Below are 27,006 nucleotides of genomic sequence, written 5' to 3'. Positions count from 1 at the left end.
AATACTCTCCCAGGAAGAGAATGCAGGCCTGCTGAGCCGCTGGCCAACTTCTGCCACTTGATTCTGATTTGTCCACTTCGTGTGCACCCTCGCACCAGGGTTTAGCCGTTTCGTTAGTCCCTTTTGGTCACTGCAGGAGTGGAGAAGTTTTCAGGCAGAGTCTTGACTTTCAACCATTTAACTTTTTGTAAAATCTACTGTTTGCTTCTCTCACTTATTATTTTTCCTTAATTAAAAATTTTTTTAGCCATGCTGGGTCTGCATTGCTGCTCTCGGGCTTTCTCTAGGTGCGGTGAGTGGGGTCTACTGTTGAGTGCCTTTCAACGGGTTTCTCATTGTGATGCTTCTCCTGTTGCAGAGCAGGGGCTCCAGGCAGGCGGGCTTCAGTAGTTGTAGGGTGTGGGTGCAGGAGCTGTGGCGTACAGGCTTGGTTGCCACACTAAGTAAGTGAGGTCTCCCCAGACCAGGGATCAAACCTGCGTCCTCTGCATTGGCAGGCAGATTCTTAACCACTGGACCACCCGGGAAGTCTCACTTCTCCCTAATCTCATCTTCATCCTACTTTGCTCAGTCTATGTTCCCTCAATTTTTCTTCCCACTCTGAATCAGCTTATCATGTTTCCCTTTTAATCTCTTAATTTTTTTCTTGGCCCAAACCGAGTGTTTTCCTCTACAGGAAATGGCAGTCCTATCGCCTTCTACCTGCTTCTGTTGAGCACCACATTCTCTACCGGCTGGAGCTTAGTCGCCCTATGTGTATAACCAGCTGCTTTGTCTCATAGCTGGTTTGCTTCTTGGATTTTCAGGACTGGACAGTATATATTAGTGTGATAAAGATTTAGGTAAATTAACTTTGACCCTGGGAAAATTTTAGGGTCGTTTTTTATAATTGAAGTCGTCGTGAATCTCATTCCACGATCTGAACTGTGCCAGAAACAGAATTTTCTTTATTTCTGAAAAAAACTTTCTGAAACTGTGCCTCATATTGAGGTCCTATGTGCAGACAAGTCTTCATGAAGAAGGGTCCCCAGTCATCAGTCTTCAAGGAGAAGGGAAAAGAAGCAGGTGCATAAATTAGGAGTTTGGGATTAGCAGATACAAATTACTTTGTATAAAATAGGTAGCCAACAAAGTCCTACTGAATAACGGGGAGTTAGATTCAATATCTTGTAATAAACCATAATGGAAAGGAATATATATATACACACATATACACATATATATATCTGAATCACTTTGCTGTATACTAGAAATGAATACAACATCATAAATCAACTATATTCAATAAAAGCTAATAAAGAAAAATTTTTTAAAAAGGCAATTGCAGATAAGGCAGAAAATACTGAGTATCTTAGGCATGAGAAAGGGAAAATACAGAAATAGTAGTGGTTTCTAGAGGCAAGATCTAAATATTTATTCATGAAACCATTCCACTATCTTATCTCACTTTTAAAAGAAAATCTAACTGGGGTGTGAATGTCTACAATATAAAAGTGAAAACGTTCACACTGTCATACCTGTTCTCTATTCTTCTTGACAAAATACATTGTTCATAAATGCAAGTGCTTTGTTTGTATTTAAACTCAGATGAACCATTGCTCTGAACACGTTTTCTCACTTGCCTAAGTAGCATTCTTTGTGAGCTGATGGAAATGCAGATTAATTTTAATGATCTAGCTCAGGGTAGGCCCCCGGTGCGTGTGTGCTCAGTCGTGCCTGACTCTGTGACCCCATGGACTGCAGCCCACCAGGCTCCTCTGTCCATGGGATTCTCTAGGCAAGAATACTGGAGTGGGTTGCCATTTCCTACTCCAGAGGATCTTCCTTACCCAGGGATCGAACCCACATCTCTGGTGTCTCCGGCACTGGCAGGCAGGTTCTTTAGCACCAAGTCACCTAGGAAGCCCAGGCCCCAGGTAGGAAGTACCATTTAGGATATTTAAAATCTGGAAAGGATTTTCTCAGGCGGAGACTGTCAGGGAAGGTCAGTAACCAGGAAACAAGTGGTTGGGTAGCTCTTTTGTTACAGTTGGTGGACAGGGATATGCCTCACAGATGGGTGTTTTCCCACAGGAGTTCTGGATCACTTGCTTTTCGCAAGAACCCTCTGCATGGACACAGAGTTTCATGGGGGCTTTCACTACGATGTCCACAGCTTGTATGGCTACACCATGGCAAAAGCCACAGACTCGTAAGCATGGGTTTCCTCCTAATTCCATCTGGGGAGGTGGGAGGTGAAGCGTTTCTCTTGTCTTTCATCATTGTATATTTCAAATATTTTTGTGGTTATAGGCATATGGAAACTCAGATCTTACAGTACACTTAAGAGGTTTTCCTCATATCCCAGGTTTTTATGCAGGATTTCTTTTGATTGGCTTCATTATTTCAAAGATTGGCTTCATTATTTCAGGAACTTCATTATTTTGAAGACACTCAAAGGCAATAACATACAAGGTATTTAGAGGTCCCAGTTGGACATTAGTACTTTCTTTGGTCCTATTACTGAATGTACTAAGATCACCACTCTAAGGTTGCCTGATTCAGCCAATAAAAATACAGGCTACCCAGTTAAATCTGCACTTGTTGTTATTATTATTCAGTTGCTCAGTCGTTTCTGACTCTGTGACCCCATGGACTACAGCACACCAGGCTTCCCTGTTCTTCACCATCTCCCAGAGTTTGCTCAGACTCATGTCCATTGAGTCTGTGATGCCATCCAACCATCTCATCTTCTGTCATCCCTTCTCTTCCTGCTCTCAATTTTTCCCAACGTCAGGGTCTTCTCCAGTGAGTGACTCTTCACATCAGGTGGCCAGAGTATTGGAGCTTCAGCTTCACCATCAGTCTTTTCAGTGAATATTCAGGGTTGATTTCCTTTAGGATTGACTGCAAGGGACTCTCAAGAGTCTTCTCCAGCAACACAGTTCAAAAGTATCAATTCTTCAGCACTCAGCCTTCTTTACGGTCCAGCTCTTACATCTGAACAAGACTACTAGAAAAACCGTAGGTTTACAATATGCTTAATGTGCCAAAATCTTATTATTTATATATATATTTTTTTTCTTGCTGGACTGTCAGTTTTTAAGATTAAAGGTGCCCATGTATCCCTAGTGTACAAACTAAAAACATATTTGTTGAATGAATAAATGCTGGGCCTGAGGAAGAGAAGATCAGGATGGGCCCCTGAGGGACCCAATTCTAGAGGCAGAGTCTGTGTTGACTTTGTCTTCCAGCACCATTTTGCCATCATGACTTTTTATTAATGCTGAATCATCCAGATGAGGGTAGATCCTTGTCTAGTAAATGAAAAAGTGTTTATTTCAATGAAAGATACGCTTCAAGAAGGACACATATTTCTGATTTTCTGTCTTGTCTTTTCTGGCTTCTTTTTCTCTTTCTCTACCTTTCATGAGAAATAAACTAGATGAATAAGACTCAGTTTCCCCATCTTTGAAATGAGAGACTTGGATCAATGTTTTCTGTAGCAGCAATAGTGTTAGTCACTCAGTCATGTCCGACTCTTTGCGACCCCATGGACTGCAGCGCACCAAGCTCCTCTGTGCAAAGAATTCTCTAGGCAAGAATATTGGAGGGGGTTGCCATTTCCTCCTCCAGGAGATCTTCTAGACCCAGGGATTGAACCTGAGTCTTCGGCATTTCAGGCAGATTCTTTATTTACTGTCTGAGCCACCAGGGAAGCCCATGTTTCCTATAGCACCTTCCTAGTTTATCTGTACACTTAGATGTGCCAATCTAAGGATGGAAGGCAAGAGGGAGAGGGCATAAATGGCCAGGGCAAAAAGGAAGAGTAAGGAAGGGTAGTAGGAAGGAAAGAGACTTTAAGTTGCATTATTGTTAGTGTCTCCATGTGACAAAGTGCTTTAACATCATGATGGGGTTGATTAAAACATTCTACTAGCTGTGGTTGAGAGTTAAAAGGTAACTATGACTGAGTAAGGAGTAAGCACCCTTCTAACTTCCCTATGTCAGGCAGAATGACCTAAATTTCCAGAGAACTGTGGAAATAACCATAACTTAGCCTTCAGGTTGGGGGCAGAGATGTCTGGAAAACAAATGGGATCTGGGCATCAGGAGAACTTAAGTCTTGTGGCTTCCCTGGTGGCTCAGAAGGTAAAGAATCTGCCTGCAGTGCAGGAGACCCGAGTTAGATCCCTGAGTTGGGAAGATCCGCTGGAAAAGGGAATGGCTACCCACTCCAGTACTCTTGCCTGGAGAATTCCATGGACAGAGGAGCCTGGTGGGCTGCAGTCCATGGGGTCACAAAGAGTTGGATACAACTAAGCGACTAACACTTTGACTTCCACACTAAGTCTTAGATATAATGAGTATTTGGCTCCATCTTAGCTGGCAGTCCAGTCTGGGGAATGTGTTTGCTGATATACCCAAAGGAGGAAATTCACTTCCATATAGGCTGAAAGCAGAAGACCAGATTCTCTCAGAGATCAGAACCTGATCATAAATAAGTCAAACTTGAATGGTGGGAAAGAGAAATGAAAAGATCTCTGAGCTGGGAAAAAACAGTTATCTCCTCTGTGTTACCTTAATGGCCCAGCTTAAGTAAACTAACTGCAGATAATGTCATCCCTGTTTGAGTTTCACTCTATAAAGCTGAATGTGTTTCTTTCATGACTGATGACTGCAGAAGGCAATAATCCCTCTGACCAACAGCAATAAGGGCAAAGTGTCCGCCAATCTAGATCAAAAGAGAGACAAGGACGAGAATTGAAGAGTGTGTCCTCTCCTCCAACCTACTCCCATCTTTTGGTCATTGAATTGTCAGGATGGAACACGTCTTTTTCATGAGTCAGCCTCCTAATTCAGAATTTTCCTCCTGTTGTCATTATAAGTCATTCTGCATGTAGAGACTCTCCATAAAATCCTTAGGAATGTGAAGTAAGGAAGCATTGGTGGTTGTGTTGGTGTCTATGAGGAATTACTTGATGCCTGGTGATAACTTTTTCTCGGACCATGTGTTGAAAGGAAAGATAAAAGAACTGGCCTGCAAAGAGCTAGCAGCAATTGTGTTTCTATCAAGTGTTACTGTCTTACAGTTGTATTATTGTTCATTTTTGGAGTCTAAAGGAAGGTATGAACTATTTAGTGTGAAAGAAGAAAGATGGCAGCGGCCTTTTAGTAAAGCACCTACGTAAGAAAGTATGCAGAATAGAAGCTAAGAAAATAGCCTACATCTAAAAAAATATATAAATATTTTCCTTGTATTACATATAAAACATGTAATAAAATATTACATATCAAATGAAACTATATAGAAAAGACAGCAAAGGAATTAAAAACAGAATTCAAAGATAATAGCTTCAGGATTTAGGGTGGGATAATATATAGTTAATAATATTAACTATATGCAATTATCTTTCTGAATTCTGTTTTTAATTCCTTTGCTCTCTTTTCTGTATAGCTTTATTTGATATGTAATAGTTTATGTGTAATACAAGGAAAATACTTTATATTTTAGTTGTTTTTAACATTATAAAGAGTGCCATATATCATTTCACTTGTCAGTTCATTTGTTTCAATTATTATTTTGTTTCAATTATTATTTTGTTTCAATTATTATTTTGTATAGATTACAAATTTCTTGTACTGGACATTGCTAATGATAAGTTGTGAAGCTTCAGAGGAACCAGGTGCTTGGAGCCCAGCTGGTGTACACACTCTCTTCTTGGGCCAGCAGTGGGTACAGGGTTCCAGCCTGAGCTGGTGTTGTCCTGAATAGGATTACTGATGGGCAGCAAGGCATGGGGCCAAGGAACACTGAAGAAACCTTGTCTAGAGGGAGGAGATAGGGCCAAGAACCCCAAACATGGCTGCAGGGTAGTTTTGACCCAAAAGGCAGAGCACAACGAGTTCCAACAAGATAGAGAAAACATAATCAAGAGGATAGGAGCTTAGAGAGATTCCTTGGTGGGGGGCTGATCTGTAGAGGTTTGTAATGTCATGTGAGATCTGAAACTTTATCCAGAAGAGAGAAAGAAGCTCTTAAACACACTAAACTAGTTTGCTTTCCTGATTCCTGACACTTTGGTGTTTTTCTGAGTTTGATTGGAAAGCCGATTACTGCCCTGGGGGTAGGGGAGTCCTAGTCCTTCCAGTTTACTTATCTGTATTCCTTTTAAGGGCCATGGAGAATATCTTCAGCAATAAGAGACGCTTCATCTTATCACGTTCTACTTTTGCGGGATCTGGCAAATTTGCTGCTCATTGGTTGGGGGACAATGCAGCCAGATGGGACGATCTCCGATGGTCCATCCCTGGTATCTTGGAGTTCAACCTATTCGGCATCCCCATGGTGAGTTCCATTCTGAAACAAGGAGCTTTCACCATTTGTCCTTTGACATTGTTTTCATCACCAGACTTTGAGGGTGTCTGAAAACCAAGGAGCATGTATTTCACTGTGATATGTATTGGGAAAAATCAATTTGTTTTTTGGCTGTGCTGCCTCTTCATTGCTGTGTATGGGCTTTCTCTAGTTGCCATGAGTAGAGGCTACTCTCTAGTTGCGGTGCTTGGGCTTCTCATCTCAGTGGTTTCTCATTGCAGAGCACAGACTCTAGGCCCGCAGGCTTCGATATTTGTGGCTTTCAGGCTCAATAGCTGTGGTGCACAGGCTTCATTGCTCCACGGCATGTGGGATCTTCCTGGACCAGGGAGCAAACCCACGTCTCCTGCATTGGCAGGCAGATTCTTAACCACTAGACCACCAGGGAAGCCTGGGAAAACCAATTTTTATGTGCCTTGTGAGCTGTCTTCTGAAGGTAGAATGGTAAATGTAACACATATTAGTGTCACAGAAAATCCCATCAGCAGAGCATCTATGAATGCCAAACCTTGAAAGTGAAAGCTGAATGTTGAGGAAGAGCCCTTAATAAGACAGTTTCTTCTTGTCAGTAGATTTGCCATGCATACTTGTTTCTTTCTCCCATTTGGCTGGAGCCAAATGGGACTTCCTTATGCATGGAAGGATGGAAATAAGAGATGCTATTTTTCCTTATCATATAGGTACCCAGCCAATGCTCTCTCCTCTCTCACTGACCATGTGCTTGTGTGTGTGTTAATTCTCCAGGTAGGTGCCAACATCTGTGGTTATAGAGAGAATGTCACAGAGGAGCTTTGCAGACGGTGGATGCAGCTGGGAGCATTTTATCCACTGTCGAGGAATCACAACGGGCCTGGATTCAGGGTAAGGTTCCAAGAGAAATGATGGAGACTTCTTGAATTTTATGATCTACTTATACTCAAAGAGAGATTGAAGAAAATCCTACAGGGTGGCCCTACATGCAGAGGCAGAATAGATAAACCTTGGGTGATAGGCTTCAAAAACAGGGTGTGGGGATGAGGGTATGTGGGGAATAGAATGTATGTAACTAAATGGTTCCATTGCTGGAGACTCACCAGTAAGGTGAGAAGCATCGTGAACGTGTCCATGGCGCTGCTATTGCTTCTGCTGTTTGTTGCTGTTTTGTCTCTAAGTCTTGTCTGACTCTCTTGCGACCCCATAGGCTGTAGCCCTCCAGGCTCTTCTGTCCGTGGGATTTCCCAGGCAAGAATACTGGAGTGAGTTGCCATTTCCTTCTCCAGAGGATTTTCCAGACCCAGGGATCAAACCCACATCTCCTACATTGGCCTGCAGATTCTTTACTGCTGAGCCACCAGGGAAGCCCCATTGCTTCTGTTACTACCTTATATAAGTTGAGACAGAGTCCACTGGGTTTTTCTTCGGTTAATACAAGGGAAACTCCTCCAAGATAAGGGACACTGGGGAGGAAGGATTTAGGGAGAGACAGGCCAGGGACTTGAACTTTGTTTTCACCTTGTTACACATTCTGTCTTTCTACGAATGGTTCGTGAGACCACCCCACTGCTTCTCATGACTCATCATACTTTTAGCCTCTTCTATATAAGGTCCTATTTTTGATGGGCAAGTATAGCTATAGGTTTGAAGTCCCCTTTTTAAAAGTATATTAAATTTTATAATATAATATTATTATAAATTATATAATATAATATTATTATGTATTATTATACATTGCCATTATATGTTGCTAGACTGTTTTCCGGAATGACTGTAAAATTGACATTTCACCTAGTGGTGTGTCTCCTTTCCCCCTACATTCCACTTTTGTCTTTTTTAAAGGTGGAGTACATTTGATTTACGATGTGGTATTAGTTTCAGGTGCCCAGCAAAGTGGATCTATTATACATATTCATATACCCACTCTTTCTAGATTCTTTTCCCATATAGGTCATTACAGAGTATTGAGTAGAGTTTCCCGTGCTATACAGGAGGTCCTTGCTGCTGCTGCTGCTGCTAAGTCACTTCAGTCATGTCGACTCTGTGCGACCCCATAGACGGCAGCCCACCAGGCTTCCCCGTCCCTGGGATTCTCCAGGCAAGAGTACTGGAGTGGGTTGCCTTTTCCTTCTCCAATGCATGAAAGTGAAAAGTGAAAGTGAAGTCGCTCAGTCGAGTCTGACCCTCAGCGACCCCATGGACTGCAGGCTACCAGGCTCCTCCGTCCATGGGATTTTCCAGGCAGGAGTTCTGGAGTGGGATGCCATTGCCTTCTCCACAGGAGGTCCTTACTAGTTGTCTATTTTATATACAGTGATGTGTATATGTCAGTTCCAATCTCCCAGCTTATCCCTGTCCCCACCCCTTCCCCTCTCATAATCATAAGTTTGTTTTCTACATCTGTGACTCTATTTCTATTTTGTAAATACATTCTCTGGTACCATTTGCTTAGAATCTACATATAAGCAGTATCATATATTTGTCTTTCTCTTTCTGATGCACTTCATTCCCTGTGACAATCCCTAGGTCCATCCATATTGCTCCAAATGGCATTATTTCATTTTGCTCTGTTTCATGGCTGAGTAATATTCTACTGTGTATATGCACCACATCTTTATCCACTGCTCTGTCGATGGACGTTACTCCAAGTGCCCCTTAAGGAGATGTCTTTGGTGATGCTAAGGATGAGTACTGTGGGATGCTCTTTCTTTTAACGACCTCATCCGCAGTTTTCATTTGAGTGGGTTAGCTCTTAATAGACTAATTAGAGTAACGTATTGATGGTCACTTTAGTTTCCATTCTCTATTTTATCCAATGACATGTCTCTAACCTGGGAAAGACTCACAGCCAAGTATTTTATCCCTGGCCTTTCCTAGCTATTGGTGATCCATAGAGAGATAGACTATTTCTGGACTTCTAAGTAAGGGGCTGGGAGCAGGTAGGGTGGGCTCACTTTCTGAAGAGATGGCCTGGAAGCACTTAATACAGACAAGTGCACTCAGAGCTCTTAGGTTTATGGGTTCCAGAGCCTTTTTCCTTTCCTCTCAACTAGTGCTGTTCCATAGAATAATAATGAGAGCCATACAGCTACCTTTAAGTGTAAATTTTTTTTAAATGAGAAGAAATAGGGTCAATTATTCTTAATATATTTTATATAATTCAATATATCCCTAACATTATAATTTCAATCTGGATTTGACACATAATATTAATGAGCTATTTTATATTCTTTTTTTTCTACTAAGTCTTCAAATTTAAGTGTGCATTTTACATTTGACAGTGCATTCAATTAGGATGCTAACTTTTCAGTAGTTGGAGTTAAGCGTAATCCTACCAAAATAATAATGTTTAATGGAAAAAATATTTTATGTTGATTCCATTTTTAGGTTTATATTTAAATGGGTTAAAATAAAATAAAATGAAAAGTTCTATTCCTCAGTCTTACTAACCACATCGCAAGTGTGGAGTAGCCCCATGTACCATGTAGCCACCATAGTGGATGGTGCAGCTCTGGACTTTCTCTGTTGGAGACCAAACTGATAGAGGCTATGGAGTGTTGTTTTCTTTGGTGTTTGGCCTTAGGATTTTCATGAGTCACACACTGGAGCAACCACACAGAGGTCTCACGGAATAGTTCTATGCGGAAGGAGTGAAACGGGCATCTTAGGGACAAAAGAAAAAATTTAAACAATTTTCTCTAAAGTTTTTCCAGAAATAGAATACAAGATGACTGATCTAAATACGGCACGCGTATCTTTCACATCTTTCTAGTTATAGTGAGAATGAACATAACGACTACTCATCATTAATGGAAAATTTCTGTTTCTGGGAAGCAAATTAGATTTTTCATCTAAAGGGTTTTTTGTTTTTGGTTTTTTTTTTTGGTCTGTTCTTGGATAAAATCTACTAGGGGCTTCCCAGGTGGCTCAATGAGCTCGCCTGCTCAGCAGGAGACATGGGTTCGATCCCTGGGTCTGGAAGATCCCTGGAGAAGGAAATGGCAACCTACTCCATTGCTCTTGCCTGAGAAATCCCATGGACAGGAGCCTGGCAGGCTTCAGTCCATGGGATCATGAAGAGTTGGACATGACTTAGTGACTAAAAGACAACAATATCTAGTAAAAGCTGTACTCATGATTTTTTTTTAACACATTGTATATTGAAGAACAAACAGAGGTCACTGTCTTTGGAATAGAGAAAATAAAACATATTTTGATGGTGAAAACATTACAGACAAAACCAGGCATAAAGTTTAAAATTGCAAATTTCTAAAACTGTAAGGAAGGGGAGAGAAGGATTGCACATCATGGTGGTAGGCAGTGTGGCTTAAGGCCATTGGTTTCAAATAGTATTTTAGTAGGAGTGGCTCAGATGGGAAAGAATCTACCTGCAGTGTGGGGGACTTGGGTTCAATCCCTGGGTTGGGAAGATCTTCTGGAAAAGAGAATGGCAATCCACTCCAGTATTCTTGCCTGGAAAACTCCATGGACTGATCAGCCTGGCAGGCTATAGTCCATGGGGTCACAAAGAGTCAGTCATGACTGAGCAACTACACTTTCACTTTTCACAACTTTATTGCATTATATGCCAAATGAAGTATTATCAGAAACCTTAATAAATAACATACATTACAGCAACAGCTCTAGGGGAGCAGGGCCCACTTTAGCCCCTTTATCTCCATGGCCACTTTGAGGACCTCTCGATTACCCTGAGGCTGCAGATGCGTCATAGATTGGCAGATCTATCAAATTTAAACTCTGCCACTCGCTTACAATTTGACATTGGGGAAGTCATGTAATCGTTGATTCTATTTTTCCATCTATAAAATGAAGAAGGAGAACCAAGATCCTTACAGTTCGAGAAATGCTTTGACATCCTCTGAATGGGGAAACATGACTGCTTTCACTTGAGAAAGCTTCTTATCCCAAGAGCGCTTCAGAGATTTGATGGAAATATTTAGTAATTGCTTACATTTCCTTCTAGGACCAGGATCCTGCTGCCTTCAGTGAAAACAACGCTATGCTGCTGGAATCCTCCAGATACTATCTGAACATCCGCTACACCCTGCTGCCCTATCTCTACACCCTTTTCTACCGAGCTCATACCCTGGGGGAGACCGTAGCAAGGCCCCTCGTCCACGAGTAAGCCCCCTGACCTGCAAAGACTCCCCTTGGGATCATAGCGTCACTGGCCTTGCTAGCAGCAGCAAGGTCAGCTAGGACCCTGCTGCCCCACCATGTGCGGCTGCTTTGTATTCAGGCTTTACCTGCCTTCTCTGTTTTCCAGGTTCTACCAGGACCCAGCCACCTGGGAGGTGCACGAGCAGTTCCTCTGGGGGCCTGGACTCCTCATCACGCCTGTTTTATATGAAGTGTGTTTATAATCTGAACAATGGGGTGGACTCTCCCACTTGTTCTCGTGGATTTACAGCTGAATAAGCTGGGGCCCGAGTGTCTGTGTTTAAAGATAAATCCGACTACAAATAGGAGGGAGAGAGCACGAAAATTTGGAAATTAGAAAAATAGTAATTATTGATCTCACCCTCAATTTGCCAAGCCAAACAATCTCCATTTTGCAAAATTACCTTAAAGCTTGTTTCCTTAAGCATGTGGCCTTGGTACTGATGGGGGCTTTGAATATCTGAGAGTTCAGGCCGATCATCTGTCTGTGCTTCCTGTTCACCACAGGGGGTGTGTTTCTTAAAGTCAGGGTGGGGGAAGAGAAGAGGTGGGGAGAGGAGTGTGGAGGGAGAGAGGGGTGCTGGGTACGGGGACAGTGTTATTCTAGAGTCCCTGTAGGAAGGACCAAGTAGAATCAAGGGCAGGGGTGAGTAGGGAAAAATAGGAGAGGGGTCAGGATTATGCTGATCTGTTTATAAATATGAGAGATGGCTCATGGACTCAAGTCAAAGGCCCTTGGAGCTGACATTTTAGCCCCAGCATCTCATGGTAGGTCCTGCTGGCTCACAAGTAGTCCTCCTGCAAAGCTCTTCGGAGGGCCTAGCTGCTTCCTTCTCCTCCTATCAGATTACACACGGGACTCAGGGAATACACTTTCTCTGCTTTTCTCAGCAGTCTCCAAGCAAAACAATCTTCACTTCTAGGAACAGCTCTGTTTTGGTTAATCTGCCAAGTTTTTCTGAGGCAGCTTTCTCTCAGGAGTGTTGCGATGAGGACGTGCCACCATGGGTGAGGGTGTTGTGTAAACTGTAAAGGGTTGTGCCAGTGTTGCTCACCGTTATGTTTCCCCAGGGTTTGAACTATGCAAGAGCATACATACCCGACGCCATCTGGTACGACTATGAAACGGTGAGTGAGTGAGTCCTGGGTGCTTGGGGTAGGCTAATAAAACAAAGTTTTACATTTTGTTGCTTATAGGTATGTTCCTGGGAAGAAGGCCTTTCCTGGGGTACAATGAAATAATTTGAATAACTAGAGTAGGTTTATGGAAATTTTCAGTCGATTTGACTGGCTATTCTGCAGCTATGTGGACTAGTAGTGGGCCTTAGGTTGTGATGATCTATAGAATTAAAACCCGAGTGGGAAATCACACACAGCATAGTGTAGTATAAGGAAATAGGATAGGCTGGAGTCTTGGCTCTGCTATTTCCTATGTGCTTTGGGGAAGTCACTTCACTTTGTGAGGTGTGGTGGCGGGGCTTAAAATGAAGCAACAGAACTAGATAATTCCAATGTCACTTGTAGCCCAAACAACGTATTTTCTGGTCTTTTCCCCTTTTATTGGCTAGCAAGTAGCCATAGAATGGAGGAAACAATTTGTGGAGATGCTGCTGCCAGGTGATAGGATAGGACTTCACCTCCGAGGGGGCTACATCTTTCCCATCCAGCAGCCAAACACGACCACAGAGACCAGGTAAGCTCCTCACTCTTCTGAGGGTGCAGAGTGTTACAGGAAAGAAAAATTGGAACTGAAAGTGTATCAACTAAGGGAAAATAGCTTCAGTAACTCATCTTTCTCACTTCCTCTCAAGGTCAGCCCAAAATTGGCATCTTCATTTAGCAGGGGATAGCTGTAGCCTCAGTTCCTTTACGTTCCCATTGTCTTTCACTTGTAAATTGCATCAAATTGTAAGGATGGTCAAAATAATCACTCATGAGGATTCCCCAGGTCAGAAAGTATCCTCAAGTAGATTTCCTTAGGCATGAGACAATGCAGGTTAATGGAAGGTAAGAGATACCATATGAAAGTCAACATAGGTTTAAGGTCAAGAGCCAGAAAATTTGGGTTCGAGCCTCAGCTCTGCTACATACAAGAAGCGTTACCACGGGCAACTTACTTTGTGCATCTCTGCTCATCATTAGTAAACTGGAGATGATGGTACTTCAACTTCTTAGAGTTATTAAGAGGCTCAGATGAAATAATAGATATGGTTTAAGGCATATAGGATGCTTAGAAGATTGCCTGCCATGTGGAGAGCATCCAGTAAGTACTAATTGTTAGTATTATCACAAGTGCGGTTCTCAGCAGGAACTGCCTCCATCTAATGTTCTTCTTAAGCTCATTCACTACTCGCCTCTGCTGTCTACCCACACCCTGCTTTCTGTGTTTTCAGACAGCATCAGTATCTACTTAATATCTGAGATTGACTCCAAAATGGTCTGTCCCTGGGGCACGAAGGGGGCTGGCTTAAGACCATTCTATCTTTTCTTCATTCTCTGAAACTGAGAATTGCTCCTTTACAGCCGGAAGAACTCTCTGGGACTCATCATTGCCTTGGACTCTAAGCGAGAAGCAAAGGGAGAGCTGTACTGGGATGATGGTGTCTCTAAAGGTAGACTTCCTTATGGTACCATCACTGCGCTTCTCCTTGGCAGTTCATCTCAGCAGACTGTCCAGTATGGCACGAGCTTTGTTACCACTGATGCTCATTTCTGTAGCTTAGAATCAATGCATTCTTAAAGTTCCACTAGCCAAGCACATACATTAAAATAGACTTCAAATGAGCAACTTGTGTGTCATTGACTCTACCAAAGCGAAAGATATGATTGGATTTAGTTTCTTCCTTTCTCTGGATGTCATTATTAATGTCAGAATAATACATTACGTTAATGTGTATATGTGCTCAGTTGCATCTGACTCTTTGTGACCCCATGGCCTATAGCCTGCCAGGCTCCCTTGTCCATAGAATTTCCCAGGCAAGAATACTGGCACAGGTTGCCATTTCCTACTCCAGGGGATCTTCCTGACCCAGGGATCAAACCTGCGGCTCTGGTGTCTCCTGCACTGGCAGGCAGATTTTTTACCACTAGCACCACCTAGGAAGCTACAATTTATTAATAGATTGTAAAATATTGCCTTGGTTGCTATTGAGAGGCAAGTATCTAATTTGTGTGGTGTTTTTTCACACATAAGTACCTCACATAAGCTTTGGGTCTCGTTATATAAAAATCTGCCCTACATAGAATTAGCATTTATTAATAGTTCTTGGCTATTTTTTATTGTGCTATGTGCAGGGCCTAAACTTCCAGGTGACTCAGTGGGTAAAGATCCCACCTGCAAATCCAGGAGATATACGTGATGCAGGTGCAATCCCTGGGTCGAGAAGATCCCCTGGAGGAGGGCATGGCAACCCATTCTAATATTCTTACCCAGAGTATCCCCATGGACAGAGGCACCTGGTGGGCTACAATCCATGGGGTCACAGAGTCAGACACGACTGAAATGACTTAGCACACAAGACATAGCCATTGCCCTTGAGGAAGTCCTGGTCCAGAGAGAGGGAGGGCATGTAGATAACTACAGATACAAGTCAAATGTTTTTTTTTTTTTAATTATTTGTTTATTTATTGTACTGTTTATTTTTGGCTGTGCTGGGTCATCATTGCTGTGTGGGCTTTTTCTCTTGTGACAAACGAGGGTTACTCTCTAGTTGCGGTGCATGGGCTTCTCATGGCGGGGGAGCACAGGCTCTAGGGCACGTGGGCTTCAGTAGTTGTGGCTCCCAGGCTCTAGAGCACAGGCTTAGCAGTTGTGGTGCATGGGCTTAGTTGCCCCATGGCATGTGGGGTCTTCTGGGACCAAGGATTGAACCCGGATCTCCTGCACTGGCAAGCAGATTCTTTACCACTGAACCACCAGAGAAGCCCCCCAAATGCTTTAAACCTGACAAAATGGTTCCACCTATGCCATGGAGTTCAGAGGAGGGAGTAGTTACTGGCGGTTGGAGTGGTCCAGGAGACCTCTGTGGAGTCTGCAAAAAACCAGGTAGAACTTGGGTGAGCAGAGCTAGTTGGCAGAGGTGTTCCCAGTGGAGAGAAGAGGATACCCAACTGTTCTGCTTCCTGTAGTAACTGTCCCTCCTCCATCTTTCTCTTTCAGATGCTGTAACTGGAAATAATTATATTCTGTATAACTTTTCCATCACCTCTGTAAGTACTGTTTTGGGGGAACCCACAGTGCATGCTCTTTTTTGTGACTGCTTTTTTGAGTTTTGGGTTTTCTGAGTTGCTTGCTTTTGTGGGCAGTGCCTCATTGCCACAGCCCAGAAAGGATTAGCATTAAAATGAAAAATTTTAATCTGTGTTAGAAACATTAACCAATAGAAAATCAGCATGAGTTTGGTGAAGAAATTGTCTGTTTTTCTGGGAAAAAAAAAAAATCACTGTTTTTGAGTTTTATATGATGAGTCTGGGCTTCCAAGATGTGTCCTTATTTGAGAGAGTACAAGTGGGTGGGGGTGTGGATGGGGGGTGATGAGGTATGTAGAGCCTTTTTGAAGTTGTTCCATCAAGGAACTTCCTTTCTAGCCCCTAAAGCTTGGCCTTGGGCACAGGTATTAAGTGGTGGTTTTGAGAGATTGGGAGATGCAGTTCATTACTTGCCTGGTGTCTGCTTCCCAAGGGGACCAAGAGGAAGAATGGCAGTAAGGCTGGAAGGGGATGGGAGAACCCTGAATTGGTTTTCTTAGATGTTTGTTTGTGCATGGGCAGAACTTTCTTGTGTGGGATTCTCGCACCCTTATTTCTTCTTTCTTTTAAATTCATATTGCCTTTTATTTTTTAAATGTTTATTTATTTGGCTGCATTTGGCCCTAGTTGCCACGCATGGGCTTAGTTGCTCCATGGCATGTGGGATCTTAGTTCCCTGACCAGGAATCAAGCCCTCATCCCTTGCATTGCAAAACAGATTCTTAATAACTGGACCACCAGGGAAGTCCCACGTGCTGAGTTACTCAGTCCTGTCTGACTCTTTGTGACCCCATGGACTCTAGCCCACCAGACTCCTCTCTCCATGGAGATTCTCCAGGTGAGAATACTGGAGTGGGTTGCCATGCCCTCCACCAGGGGATCTTCCCAACTCAGGGATCGAACCCAGGTCTCCTGCATTGCAGATGGATTCTTTACCATCTGAGCCACCAGGGAAGTCTGGGAAATCCCATATTGCTTTTTAAATGATACTTTTTATGTTGACATAATTATAGAGCCCCATTTTATAAGAAATAATACAGAGTTCCCTTGTACTCTTTACCAAGTTTCCCCTAATTGGAACATCTTATAAGACTATAGTACAATTTTACAACAAGAATATTGACGTCTATACTATTGCAAGATTGTTGCTGAGCTGTGAAAGATGCTGGGATTCTTGGCCTCCAGAGGAAAGGAATTCAATCTGGGGCCAATTCGAGGCTTGATCACTTAGAGCTTTTGTGTATTAAAGTTTTATAAAAGTATGAAAGAGATAGAGAAAGCTTCTGACATAGATATCAGAAGGGGGCAGAAAGAGTTCGCCCCTGATAGTCTTTAGCAGGGAGTTATATAGCTACTGCTGCTGCTGCTAAGTCGCTTCAGTCGTGTCCGACTCTGTGCGACCCCATAGACGGCAGCCCACCAGGCTCCCCCATCCCTGGGATTCTCCAGGCAAGAACACTGGAGTGGGTTGCCATTTCCTTCTCCAATGCATGAAAATGAAAAGTGAAAGGGAAGTCGCTGAGTTGTGTCCAACTCTTAGCGACCCCATGGACTGAGCCCACCAGGCTCCTCCGTCCATGGGATTTTCCAGGCAAGAGTACTGGAGTGGGGTGCCAGCTACTAGCAGTCTGCTAATTAGAGAAAGGAAATGTCTCAAAACTCAAGAGAGTGGCACCAGGCCCCTCACCCACAACATGTATTTTGAGATAAAACATTGGCACAGGTGAGTCATCCCAGGCCATAAAATGATTGACATGAATCTTGAAGAAAGTCAGGTTTTCAAGCAAATACATAGTCTCATTAACATAACTTAAGACAACATTTGCATGAGTAAAACACACTGGTTTGTCAAGTCGGTTCTGAGTCTTAGGCAGAACCAACTTGAAGAAAGACAGAGTCTAGGGTACATACATAGTTCATTAACATAGCTTAAGAAAAACATTTCCATAAGAAAAACCTCATTGGTTACCTCAAGGTTTGAGAAAAGTCAACTTCAGGTGGAACCAGGTGTTGTCATGGCAACACAGAATTTTAAGAGACACCTCCTTTTAATTTTGTATATATAGAGAGACAAAAAAACATCTGACACTTGCAGCCTATTTCCTCCCTTTGGAGACCCCTAGCCTTCATGCATGTTACCCTCTCACTATCAAGATGCAGAATATTTCCATGGCCAGGAGGATCCCTCCTGTTGTCCAATCTCCTTGACTCCACTTGCTCCAAGCCTCAACCTCATCCTTAGTTCTTGGAAACCACTAATTTGCTCTCTATTTCTATAATTTTGTCCTTTCAAAAATATTATGTAAATGTAATCATACAGCATGCAGCCTTGGGGACTGGCTTTTTTTTTTTTTTTTAGTTTTTTGAATGTTGAGTTGTTTTTTTTTTTTTTGCCATTGCTTTTATTTATTTTTTTTCTAATTTTATTTTATTTTTAAATTTTACATAATTGTATTAGTTTTGCCAAATATCAAAATGAATCCGCCACAGGTATACACGTGTTCCCCATCCTGAACCCTCCTCCCTCCTCCCTCCCCATACCATCCCTCTGGGTCGTCCCAGTGCACTAGCCCCAAGCATCCAGTATTGTGCATCGAACCTGGAGTGGCAACTCGTTTCTTACATGATATTTTACATGTTTCAATGCCATTCTCCCAAATCTTCCCACCCTCTCCCTCTCCCACAGAGTCCATAAGACTGTTCTATACATCAGTGTCTCTTTTGCTGTCTCGTACACCGGGTTATTGTGGCTTTTTAAATTCAACATAATTTCCTCAGAATTCATCCAAGCTTTTCCATGTCAAAGGTCAGTTTGTTTTTATTGCTGAGCAGCATTCTAAGATATGTTTAAATATGCCCTTAAGTAAGGGCATCTGGGAGTATTTCCAGTCATGGGTTATTACAGATAAAGCTGCTAGGAACAGATTTTTATGTGAACACAAGTTTTCAGAGTGCAGTTGCTGGGTATTATGTAAGTATATGTTTAGTTTTATAATAAACTGCCAAATTCTTTTTCAGAATGGCTATACTATTTTACATTTCCACCACCGATGTATGTCACCCAGTTTCTCTGCATTGTAACCAGCATTTGATGTTGTCACATAAAAAAAAAAAAAAAATTAGCTATTTTGATAAATGTGTAGTGATAGCTCTGGAGAAGGCACTGGCGCCCCACTCCAGCACTCTTGCCTGGAAAATCCCATGGACGGAGGAGCCTGGTAGGCTGCAGTCCATGGGGTCGCTAAGAGTTGGACACAACTGAGCAACTTCACTTTCACTTTTCACTTTCAGGCATTGGAGAAGGAAATGGCAACCCACTCCAATGTTCTTGCCTGGAGAATCCCAGGGACGGGTGAGCCTGGTGGGCTGCCATCTATGGGATCGCACAGAGTCCGACACGACTGAAGCAACTTAGCAGCAGCAGCAGTGATAGCTCATTGTGGTTTCGATTTGTTTTTCTCTGGCATTTAATGATGTTGACCATCTTTTCCTGTATCTTTTCATTAGCCAGCTGTATACTCTCTAAGATAAAATGTTTCAGTTCTTTTGCCTATTTTCTTTTTTTTAATTTTTTTATTTTTTTTCTTTTGCCTATTTTCTAATTGGCTTGTTTAACTTATTTTTCTATTCAGCTTTGAGAGTTCCCTTCTTGGCTACATGGTTTGCAAAATTTTTTTTTCTTTCAGTCTGTAGGCTGCTCTTTTCATCTTCTTAACAGTCTTTCTCAGAGGAAAAATTTTTAATTTTCAAAGGTCCTAATTTATCATTTTTTCCATTTGTAGATCGTGTTTTTGGTGTCTAGTATAAGAACTCTTTATAGTTCTTCAATACTTCCATTTTTTCCTAAAATTTTTGTAGTTCTGCCCTTTATATTTAAGTTTATTACCTATTTTGAGGTAATTTTTTAGATTAAATTTAAAAGAAAACTTTGGGCCACACTGCAGGTCTTGCAGGACTTTAGTTCCCTGATCAGGGACTGAATCCAGGCCATGACAGTGAAAGTGCCAAGTCCTAACCACTAGACCCCCAGGAATTGCAAATTTTGAGGTAATTTTTATATGAGACATGAGGTTTAGGTTGAATTTCACGTTTTGCCCATGGATGTCCAATTGCACCAGCATCATCTGTTGAAAAGCCTGTCCTTTCTCCATTACATTGCTTTTGTTAAAAATCATTTGGACATGAATCTGTGGGATGCTTAATTTTTTTAAACATCAAAGTGTCCCTTTTTTTCTTCAGTCATCGGTTCTACCTTCTTTGTCATAGCTCAACTTTGTCACTTTTGAACTGTGGTTCCCTGGATAGGTTTTCCACATGATCCTGGCTTTAGGCTCCTCATCTGAAGAGCGGGGATCATTCGAGCCTCACCCTCATAGTTTGCTGTGAGAATTAAATGAGATGATACCTGTAAAATGCTTAGCACAAGGTCTGGCACACAGTGAACATTCATAAATTTTAGCTATCATCATTATCATTAAAAGAAAAAATAATTATTTGGGCATTATTTTGTATGTGTATGAATGTGTATATCTTTGCGTGACTATGGGTCTCCTTTTGTACGTGTGTCATCTTGTCTGTTTGAGAATTCCATGGTGTCAGCAACATATTTTCTGAGCAATAGAATCAATAAAGAACCAGTAAACTAAAACAAATACATAATATTACTAAAAGATTACTTAAAGACTGTTACGAGTCTTACTTGAAAAATTCCCTGGGGATGACCACCTGGCACCATTTAGAACCTCAGAGGTAAGGGATCTCTTGGGATCTCAGAAAGATATGGAACGGTATTTGGACACAATCAGAATGAGATATACCTGCTCTCTAAACTGACTTCTTTTCCCCACAGAACCGTCTACAGGCAACGATTATACATGCTAATTATACAGACCCTGACAAACTCACATTTACAGATATCATGATCTTGGGAATGGACAAGGAACCTACTAATTTTACTGTCTCCCTAAATGATGTGACCACCTCCATTTCAAATGTTGTCTACACAGAATCAACAAAGGTGGGATATTGTTCCTTGTTGCGGTGCCCGTCAACAGCCCTCGCCTGAGCTTCTGATAGCCAGCTCATTCTTGCTCTGTTGACTTTGGGTGGGCACAGAGACAACTGGCTTGCTGGGGAACCATGGGGAGAATGTAGAAGGAGAAATCTGTGCATGCTCGATATGGACCCTGGAGTTTTGCTTGCATTGGGATTCTGAGGCAGGTGGTAGGAGTTGATACCCTTGAAGAAGGCAGTTCTTCTCTGGGCTATTTAAAAGTAGTTGTGCTAATGTCAGATGTGATAGAGAAAATATGATTCAATGCATTGGCCTCGTTCTGGAGAATATGGACATCTGTGTTCTCATTCACATTAAGGACTTTCTTTGAGACAGTTGCTATTTTTCCTTCCTATTCTAAACTATTTTTATACCATTTCAGAAAATGATAACTTAAACACAAGGAGTTTTTATTCTTTTTGTTCTTATGCTTTTGTTCTTATGGAATGCTTCCCTTACACGATAATCTTTGAAAAAGAAAAGTCCCAATCATTAGCTAATATTTCAAGCACTGGGAAATTCACTGTTCCTTATGGCAGACCTTTTTTAATTTTATTTTTTAAAACTTCTTTTGGCCGCACAGTGTAGCATGCATGATCTTAGTTCCTTGATGGGGGATCAAACCCTTGCCCCCTGCATTGGGAGTGTAGAATCTAACCACTGGACCACCAGGGAACTCCCTGCCCCCTTGCACTTTGACAACACATATAGAAAGGGACAACAGCTTGCTTTTTAGGATTAGGCAGAACAGGGTTCTAATCCTAGCTCTGCTGAGCCCTAGCTGTGAGATCTTGAGGAAAACAGTAAACCTCTCTGAACTTCAGTGTTCTGATTTGTAAAACTGAGATAGTTGTATTATATTAAATATATATAATAGTATATATAATATATTATTATTTGTATATTATAATAGTATATATTATTTATATTATATATATAGTACTGACTATAATATATATAGTCAAATATATTATTATTCATAGCATAGGATTGTTTTACAGGACTCATAGAGATAATGCATATGAAGTGGTTATCATAGTGCTTGACAGACTCAGTAAAGTTTAGCTCTGGTTATTACTGCCATTGTTAGTAAAATGTCTGAGCACCATACTCAGGGGGCAATGAATCTGAAATGCCCGCCCTGCCTGTGATATGTGTTCCTTAACATGACTGAAGCTCTTTCAATTCAATATCCCACATTGGCTCCATGAGATCAGAAAGGTCTGGAGGAAGTCAGATTCATTTTCCTGACAGAGAGGTCGAAAGACCCAGAGGAGAAAAAAGAGGATTACGAATTTTCCACATCAAAGTGGTGTTGGTCAAAGGGCTGGTTTCCCCTGTCCTAACTACATGACCATCAGAGAATGACATTATCCAGGCAGCTGCACCTCCTCTCGTGTGTCATCATGGCCCTTTCTCTTTCCTCAGGTGGTGAACATCACTGACCTTGAGGGACTGGTACTGGGACAAGCATTCTCCATTCAGTGGGATCTTCCAGTCAGTGACCTGCAGAAGTTCAACTGCTTTCCTGAGCAGCCCGCTGTCTCCGAGGAGAGTTGCAGGGAGCGGGGGTGCCTTTGGGAGGTAAGGACCAGGAGCAGACTGCCTCAGTGAGCAGGAAGCTGTAAAAAGTGTCCCGCAGGTAATTGGGCACCCAGGAAACATTTTCCAAATGTTGATAGATTAAACTGTAATCATCTTCAGGAAGCAAATGATGCTATGGCAGCTGATGAGGTGTTTTTATCGGTTACATGTGATAGGCGATCAGTGTTTCATTCAGAGATCTGAATAAGGATCAACTCACTGACTCTTTCCTATAATCACAGCATTTCAAATCCCACTTTGTTCTGAACATGGCTGTAATGCAGTGGGAATGCACTGAGTATTTTAAGTGATTTCGCCCCCCCATCTATTGGAGAGTCCAAGCAGAAAGGTAAGGTAATGCTGTTTCTCTCCCTTTGAGAAATAGAGAGAATGAAGGCCAGAGAAAATCATTGATTTCCTCGAGATCACAATAAGGGACAGTAAGGACATGGGGAACAGAGCCCTGCCTTAGGACTCAGTTTCCAGATAGGTCTCATGCCAGCCCTTCACCATTAGATGAGGCCTGTGTGTGTGTGTGTGTGTGTTTATTTTCTCTATTTTTATTTGTTTATTTGGTTGTGCTGGGTCTTAGTCGTGGCATGTGGGACTTTTAGCTGTGGCATGTGGGATCAGTTTCTCTGATCAGGGATCAAACCCAGGCCCCCTGTATTGGGCGCTTGGAGTCTTAGCCACTGGACTACCAAGGAAGGCCCTGTGTATGTTTAAATGGATATATTCATTTGCTAGGGCTGCCATAGCCAAGTACAACAAACTGGGTGACTTAGAACAACAGATATTTATTATCTCAGCATCTGGGAGCTGGAAGTCTGATATCAAACTGTCTACAGAGTTGGTGCTTTCTAGGGGCCAAGAGGGAAAATCTGTTTTGTGTCCCTTTCCTGGGCTCTGGTGGTTTGCTGGCAATCTGCAGTGTTCTTTGGTTTGTACAAACATCACCCTGACCTCTTCATCTTCACATGATGTTCTCCCCAGGTGCATGTCTGTGTTCACTTTCCCCTTTTACTAAGGACACTAGTCATATTGGCTAGCTCCGTCCCAATGACCTCATTGAACTTGATCACCTGCAAAGATCCTAGTTCCAAACAAGGCACCAGGTACCTTGTTCACAGGTACCAGGGGTTAGGCCTTACCATGTCTTTGGGGAATATAGTTCAACTCATAGCAATGGACATAGGGTAAGAGACTGAGTCTGGTTTAACCACCTTCTTTTGTAATTAGAGTCTCAAAGCGTGGTTCAGAGGCTGACCTTGAAGTCCTCCTCTTGTTCCAGCCCACGACTGTTCCTGGGGTGCCCACCTGTTTCTATGACACCATCCCTAATTATGCTGCCAGCAACATTCAGTACCTGCCTACGGGCATCACTGTAGACCTCACCCACCTGACAGCCTCAGAAGCTGGACAAGCTACGGTGCCAGCACCATCATCACGGGACAAGCTATCCCCACCTGCAGCCGCAGCGAAGGCCGCCTCTGCCTCTGACACTCTCTCTGCAACCATCGGCTTTCTCCGCCTGAGCGTGACCTACCACACAGAGAACATGCTGCAGTTCAAGGTAATCCTATGTCTCCATGGTTGGAATTCTTAGCTGACAGCTCCATGCAGTTGGAAGACATTGAAACATCTTTAATCCAAATCCCTCATTCTACAAGTGGGGCTGCTGAGGCCCCAAGAGGTGAAGATCAGAAAGTTAGGAGAGAGTTGGGGTGGGATGTAACCTTAGATCACTGGGGGTGGTAATTTCTTATAACAGTGAGTACTCTAAGTCATGAACATCCTTAAAGAGTCCTTCTTTAGCCCTGAGAAAAGTGTGTCTGCTGTGTGGTAAGTCACATAAGTGGCAACAACCCTCTTCTGACATCAGAGTTATTTCTCTAGCTGTGGTTCTTAAGCTTTAGCACCTGTACCTATATCAGAATCACCTGCAGATCTTGTTAAAAGATGGCTGGCCTGACCCCCCAGAGTTTCCAACCTGAGGATCTGCACTGCTAGCAAGTTTCCAGGTGGTGCTGATGCTGTAAGTTAAGAGGTCACTCTTGGAGACCTACTCAGCTCAGTTCAGTTGCTCAGTCATGTCTAACTCTTTGTGACCCCATGGACTGCAGCATGCCAGGCTTCCCTGTCCATCACCAACTCCTGGAGCTTGCTCAAACTCATGTCCATTAGCTGGTGATGCCATCCAGCCATGTCATCCTCTGTGATCCCCTTCTCCTGCCTTCAATCTTTCCCAGCATCAGGCTCTTTTCCAATGAGTCAGTTCTTCGACTCAGGTGGCAAAAGTATTGGAGCTTCAGCTTTAACATCAGTCCTTCCAATGAATATTCAGGGTTGATCTCCTTTAGGATTGACTGGTTTGACCTCCTTGCAGTCCAAGAGACTCTCAAGAACCTTCTCTCTGCTCTAATAGAAATGCAGTCTGAACCACGGTTCTTCATTGCCACATGTGGGGTCTTTTGTTGTAGTACACGGACGCTCTAGTTGTGGTACAGGGGCTTGGTTCCATGACCAAGGAAGGAACCCACATCCCCTGCAGTGCAAGGCAGATTCTTAACCACTGGACCACCAGGGAAGTCCCCACATGTTTTCTAATAACTATAGTTTTAAAAATATATTTGGAAAAAAATTAATGAAATTTATTTTAGTGACATTTTATTTAACCAATATACTAAAATATTATCACATCACCATGTACTCCAAATACATTTTAACCATACTACGTCTTCAAAATTTGCTGTGTGTTTTGTACTCATAGTGAGTCTCAATTCAGACAGCACATTCAAGTGCTTCAAGGCCACATGTGGTGGGTACCGCCTTGGACAGGTCAGCTCTAGATGTTGCTTTTCACACTTTAGTGTTTGATGAGTCACCTCAGAGATCTTACAAAAATGAAGAGCCAGATTCAGAAAGTCTGGGGTGAGGCTGAGATTCTGTGGTCTTAACAAGTTCCCTGGTGATCCCGTTTAACATTGTGAAACATTGTGAAAGCTGCTTTTGGCTTGACAAACACAATATTGAGAAGCAAAGCTTTAGAGAAAACTTGTCTGAAACAGGAGGGAAGAGGACAGGGCATAAAACAATAACAAAACCTGCGGACAGGACATAAACTGATTAGATCCAAATGGGTCCAAAATGGCAGACAAGGCAATTTCCACTAGACTTTGAGCCTCAATATAGGATCCTTGTAACACATCAGCAAGCTAAATGACACCCACAGGCACCATGACAATTCTGAGGCTGACTATAAAGGGCTGAAAAGTGGGCGGTGGCTCAATTCATGGAAATCCCTGCCCATTCCCTGAAATAGTTGGAATAATCCTCCCACTCATTAACCTATGAAATTACCCAGCCCATAAAAACTAACCATGCCATATTTTGAGGTGGTTCTTGCCTTCTGAGGTGGCCCACACTCTGTCTGTAAAGTGTGTTTCTCTCTAAATAAATCCACTTCTTACCTATCAAGAAAAGAGACTTGTCTGAAGTGTAAAAAGTTGACTAATAATATGATAAGGAAGAGGATGCTTGCTCATCCTGGCAATACTCCAGGGCTTCCAACAACACTCTTCCCTTCTCTCATTTTTCCCACACATTTTTCTCTGATTTTCCTACCTGTCAGGTAGATAGGAACAAGCAGTGAGTACAAGAGAGCCATCTTAGGGATGGAAAAACTGTACAACATCTGGAAGTTCCACCAGTAAGAAGTCCTCAGTGTCCATAAGTAAATTCAATTCTCTAATTTCTAACATATACTCATGTGCTCACACATAAGGTACTGTATACACATGCATGTTCCCATACCACACCCTCATAAATACACACACACACACATTCTGTCCATGAGATTCTATATCCTTATATCACAAATTTTTTAGAAGTGCCCTTGCTGGCTTTGAATAGGTCATATTGAGGCATTTTTGGAGTTCAGGCTCCCTCTTGGGCACAGTAGGTGTGTAGGCCTCACAGCTGTTTGTTTCAGGATATTTGATGCCTCCTGATATGATTCAGACCAGCCAGAAAACATGGAAACTGAATTGTATTTGATATAAGCTGGCACAAGGAATTGTAGGCCCAAGATTCCATGAAGAAGCTTCCTTCTCTCTTCTTGGCAGATCTATGATCCCACTAATAAAAGGTACGAGGTCCCAGTGCCTCTGAACACCCCTTCGTCTCCAGTGGGCTCCCCTGAAAACTGTCTGTATGATGTCAAGATTCAGAACAATCCTTTTGGGATCCAGATTCGAAGAAAGAGCTCCAGCACTGTGATGTAAGCACTCTTTATTTGGTTCTAATTAGAGTGGTTCTAGATCTAATTGTAGTGGCTCTCATGAATGCAAGTGAAATATTAATTTTAGAGACTCTATGTCAATATGTTCAATGAAGAATGTATCTATTGCCCCTACTTCAATAAGGATTTTATTTTCCACTAGACCTTAACAAGAAAAATGAATCAACCAAAGGTTTGCAAAAGCTAATTAAGTGGTGCTTGCTTTTAGAGAAAGGAAAATACATGTTCTATTTTTTGTTCCTGTTAAGTAGGACGGGAAACTCTATTTAATAAGTATGGCATAACCTGTGATAGAAATCAGTTCTATAT

At 42.3% G+C, this 27,006-nt stretch overlaps 1 protein-coding gene across 1 annotated transcript in view; it reads left to right on the top strand.

The window, feature by feature from the left end:
- MGAM2 (maltase-glucoamylase 2 (putative)) overlaps positions 1 to 27,006 on the top strand; it is a 91,174-nt gene that overhangs the window by 29,322 nt on the left and 34,846 nt on the right. Inside the window, exons 14-26 of the mRNA XM_027538804.1 lie at positions 2,074 to 2,191; positions 6,157 to 6,328; positions 7,103 to 7,219; positions 11,316 to 11,473; positions 11,619 to 11,703; positions 12,584 to 12,640; positions 13,081 to 13,205; positions 14,036 to 14,124; positions 15,672 to 15,721; positions 20,610 to 20,777; positions 22,242 to 22,397; positions 23,689 to 23,970; positions 26,522 to 26,676. Coding sequence (XP_027394605.1) covers positions 2,074 to 2,191; positions 6,157 to 6,328; positions 7,103 to 7,219; positions 11,316 to 11,473; positions 11,619 to 11,703; positions 12,584 to 12,640; positions 13,081 to 13,205; positions 14,036 to 14,124; positions 15,672 to 15,721; positions 20,610 to 20,777; positions 22,242 to 22,397; positions 23,689 to 23,970; positions 26,522 to 26,676 — 1,732 coding nt within the window. The remainder of the gene's footprint in view (positions 1 to 2,073; positions 2,192 to 6,156; positions 6,329 to 7,102; positions 7,220 to 11,315; positions 11,474 to 11,618; positions 11,704 to 12,583; positions 12,641 to 13,080; positions 13,206 to 14,035; positions 14,125 to 15,671; positions 15,722 to 20,609; positions 20,778 to 22,241; positions 22,398 to 23,688; positions 23,971 to 26,521; positions 26,677 to 27,006) is intronic.

The sequence above is a fragment of the Bos indicus x Bos taurus genome, chromosome 4, assembly GCF_003369695.1.
Source record: "Bos indicus x Bos taurus breed Angus x Brahman F1 hybrid chromosome 4, Bos_hybrid_MaternalHap_v2.0, whole genome shotgun sequence".
In the NCBI taxonomy this organism is placed as follows: Eukaryota; Metazoa; Chordata; class Mammalia; order Artiodactyla; family Bovidae; genus Bos; species Bos indicus x Bos taurus.
Note: the sequence above shows the minus strand (reverse complement) of the source record. Positions and strands in the feature narration are given on the sequence as shown.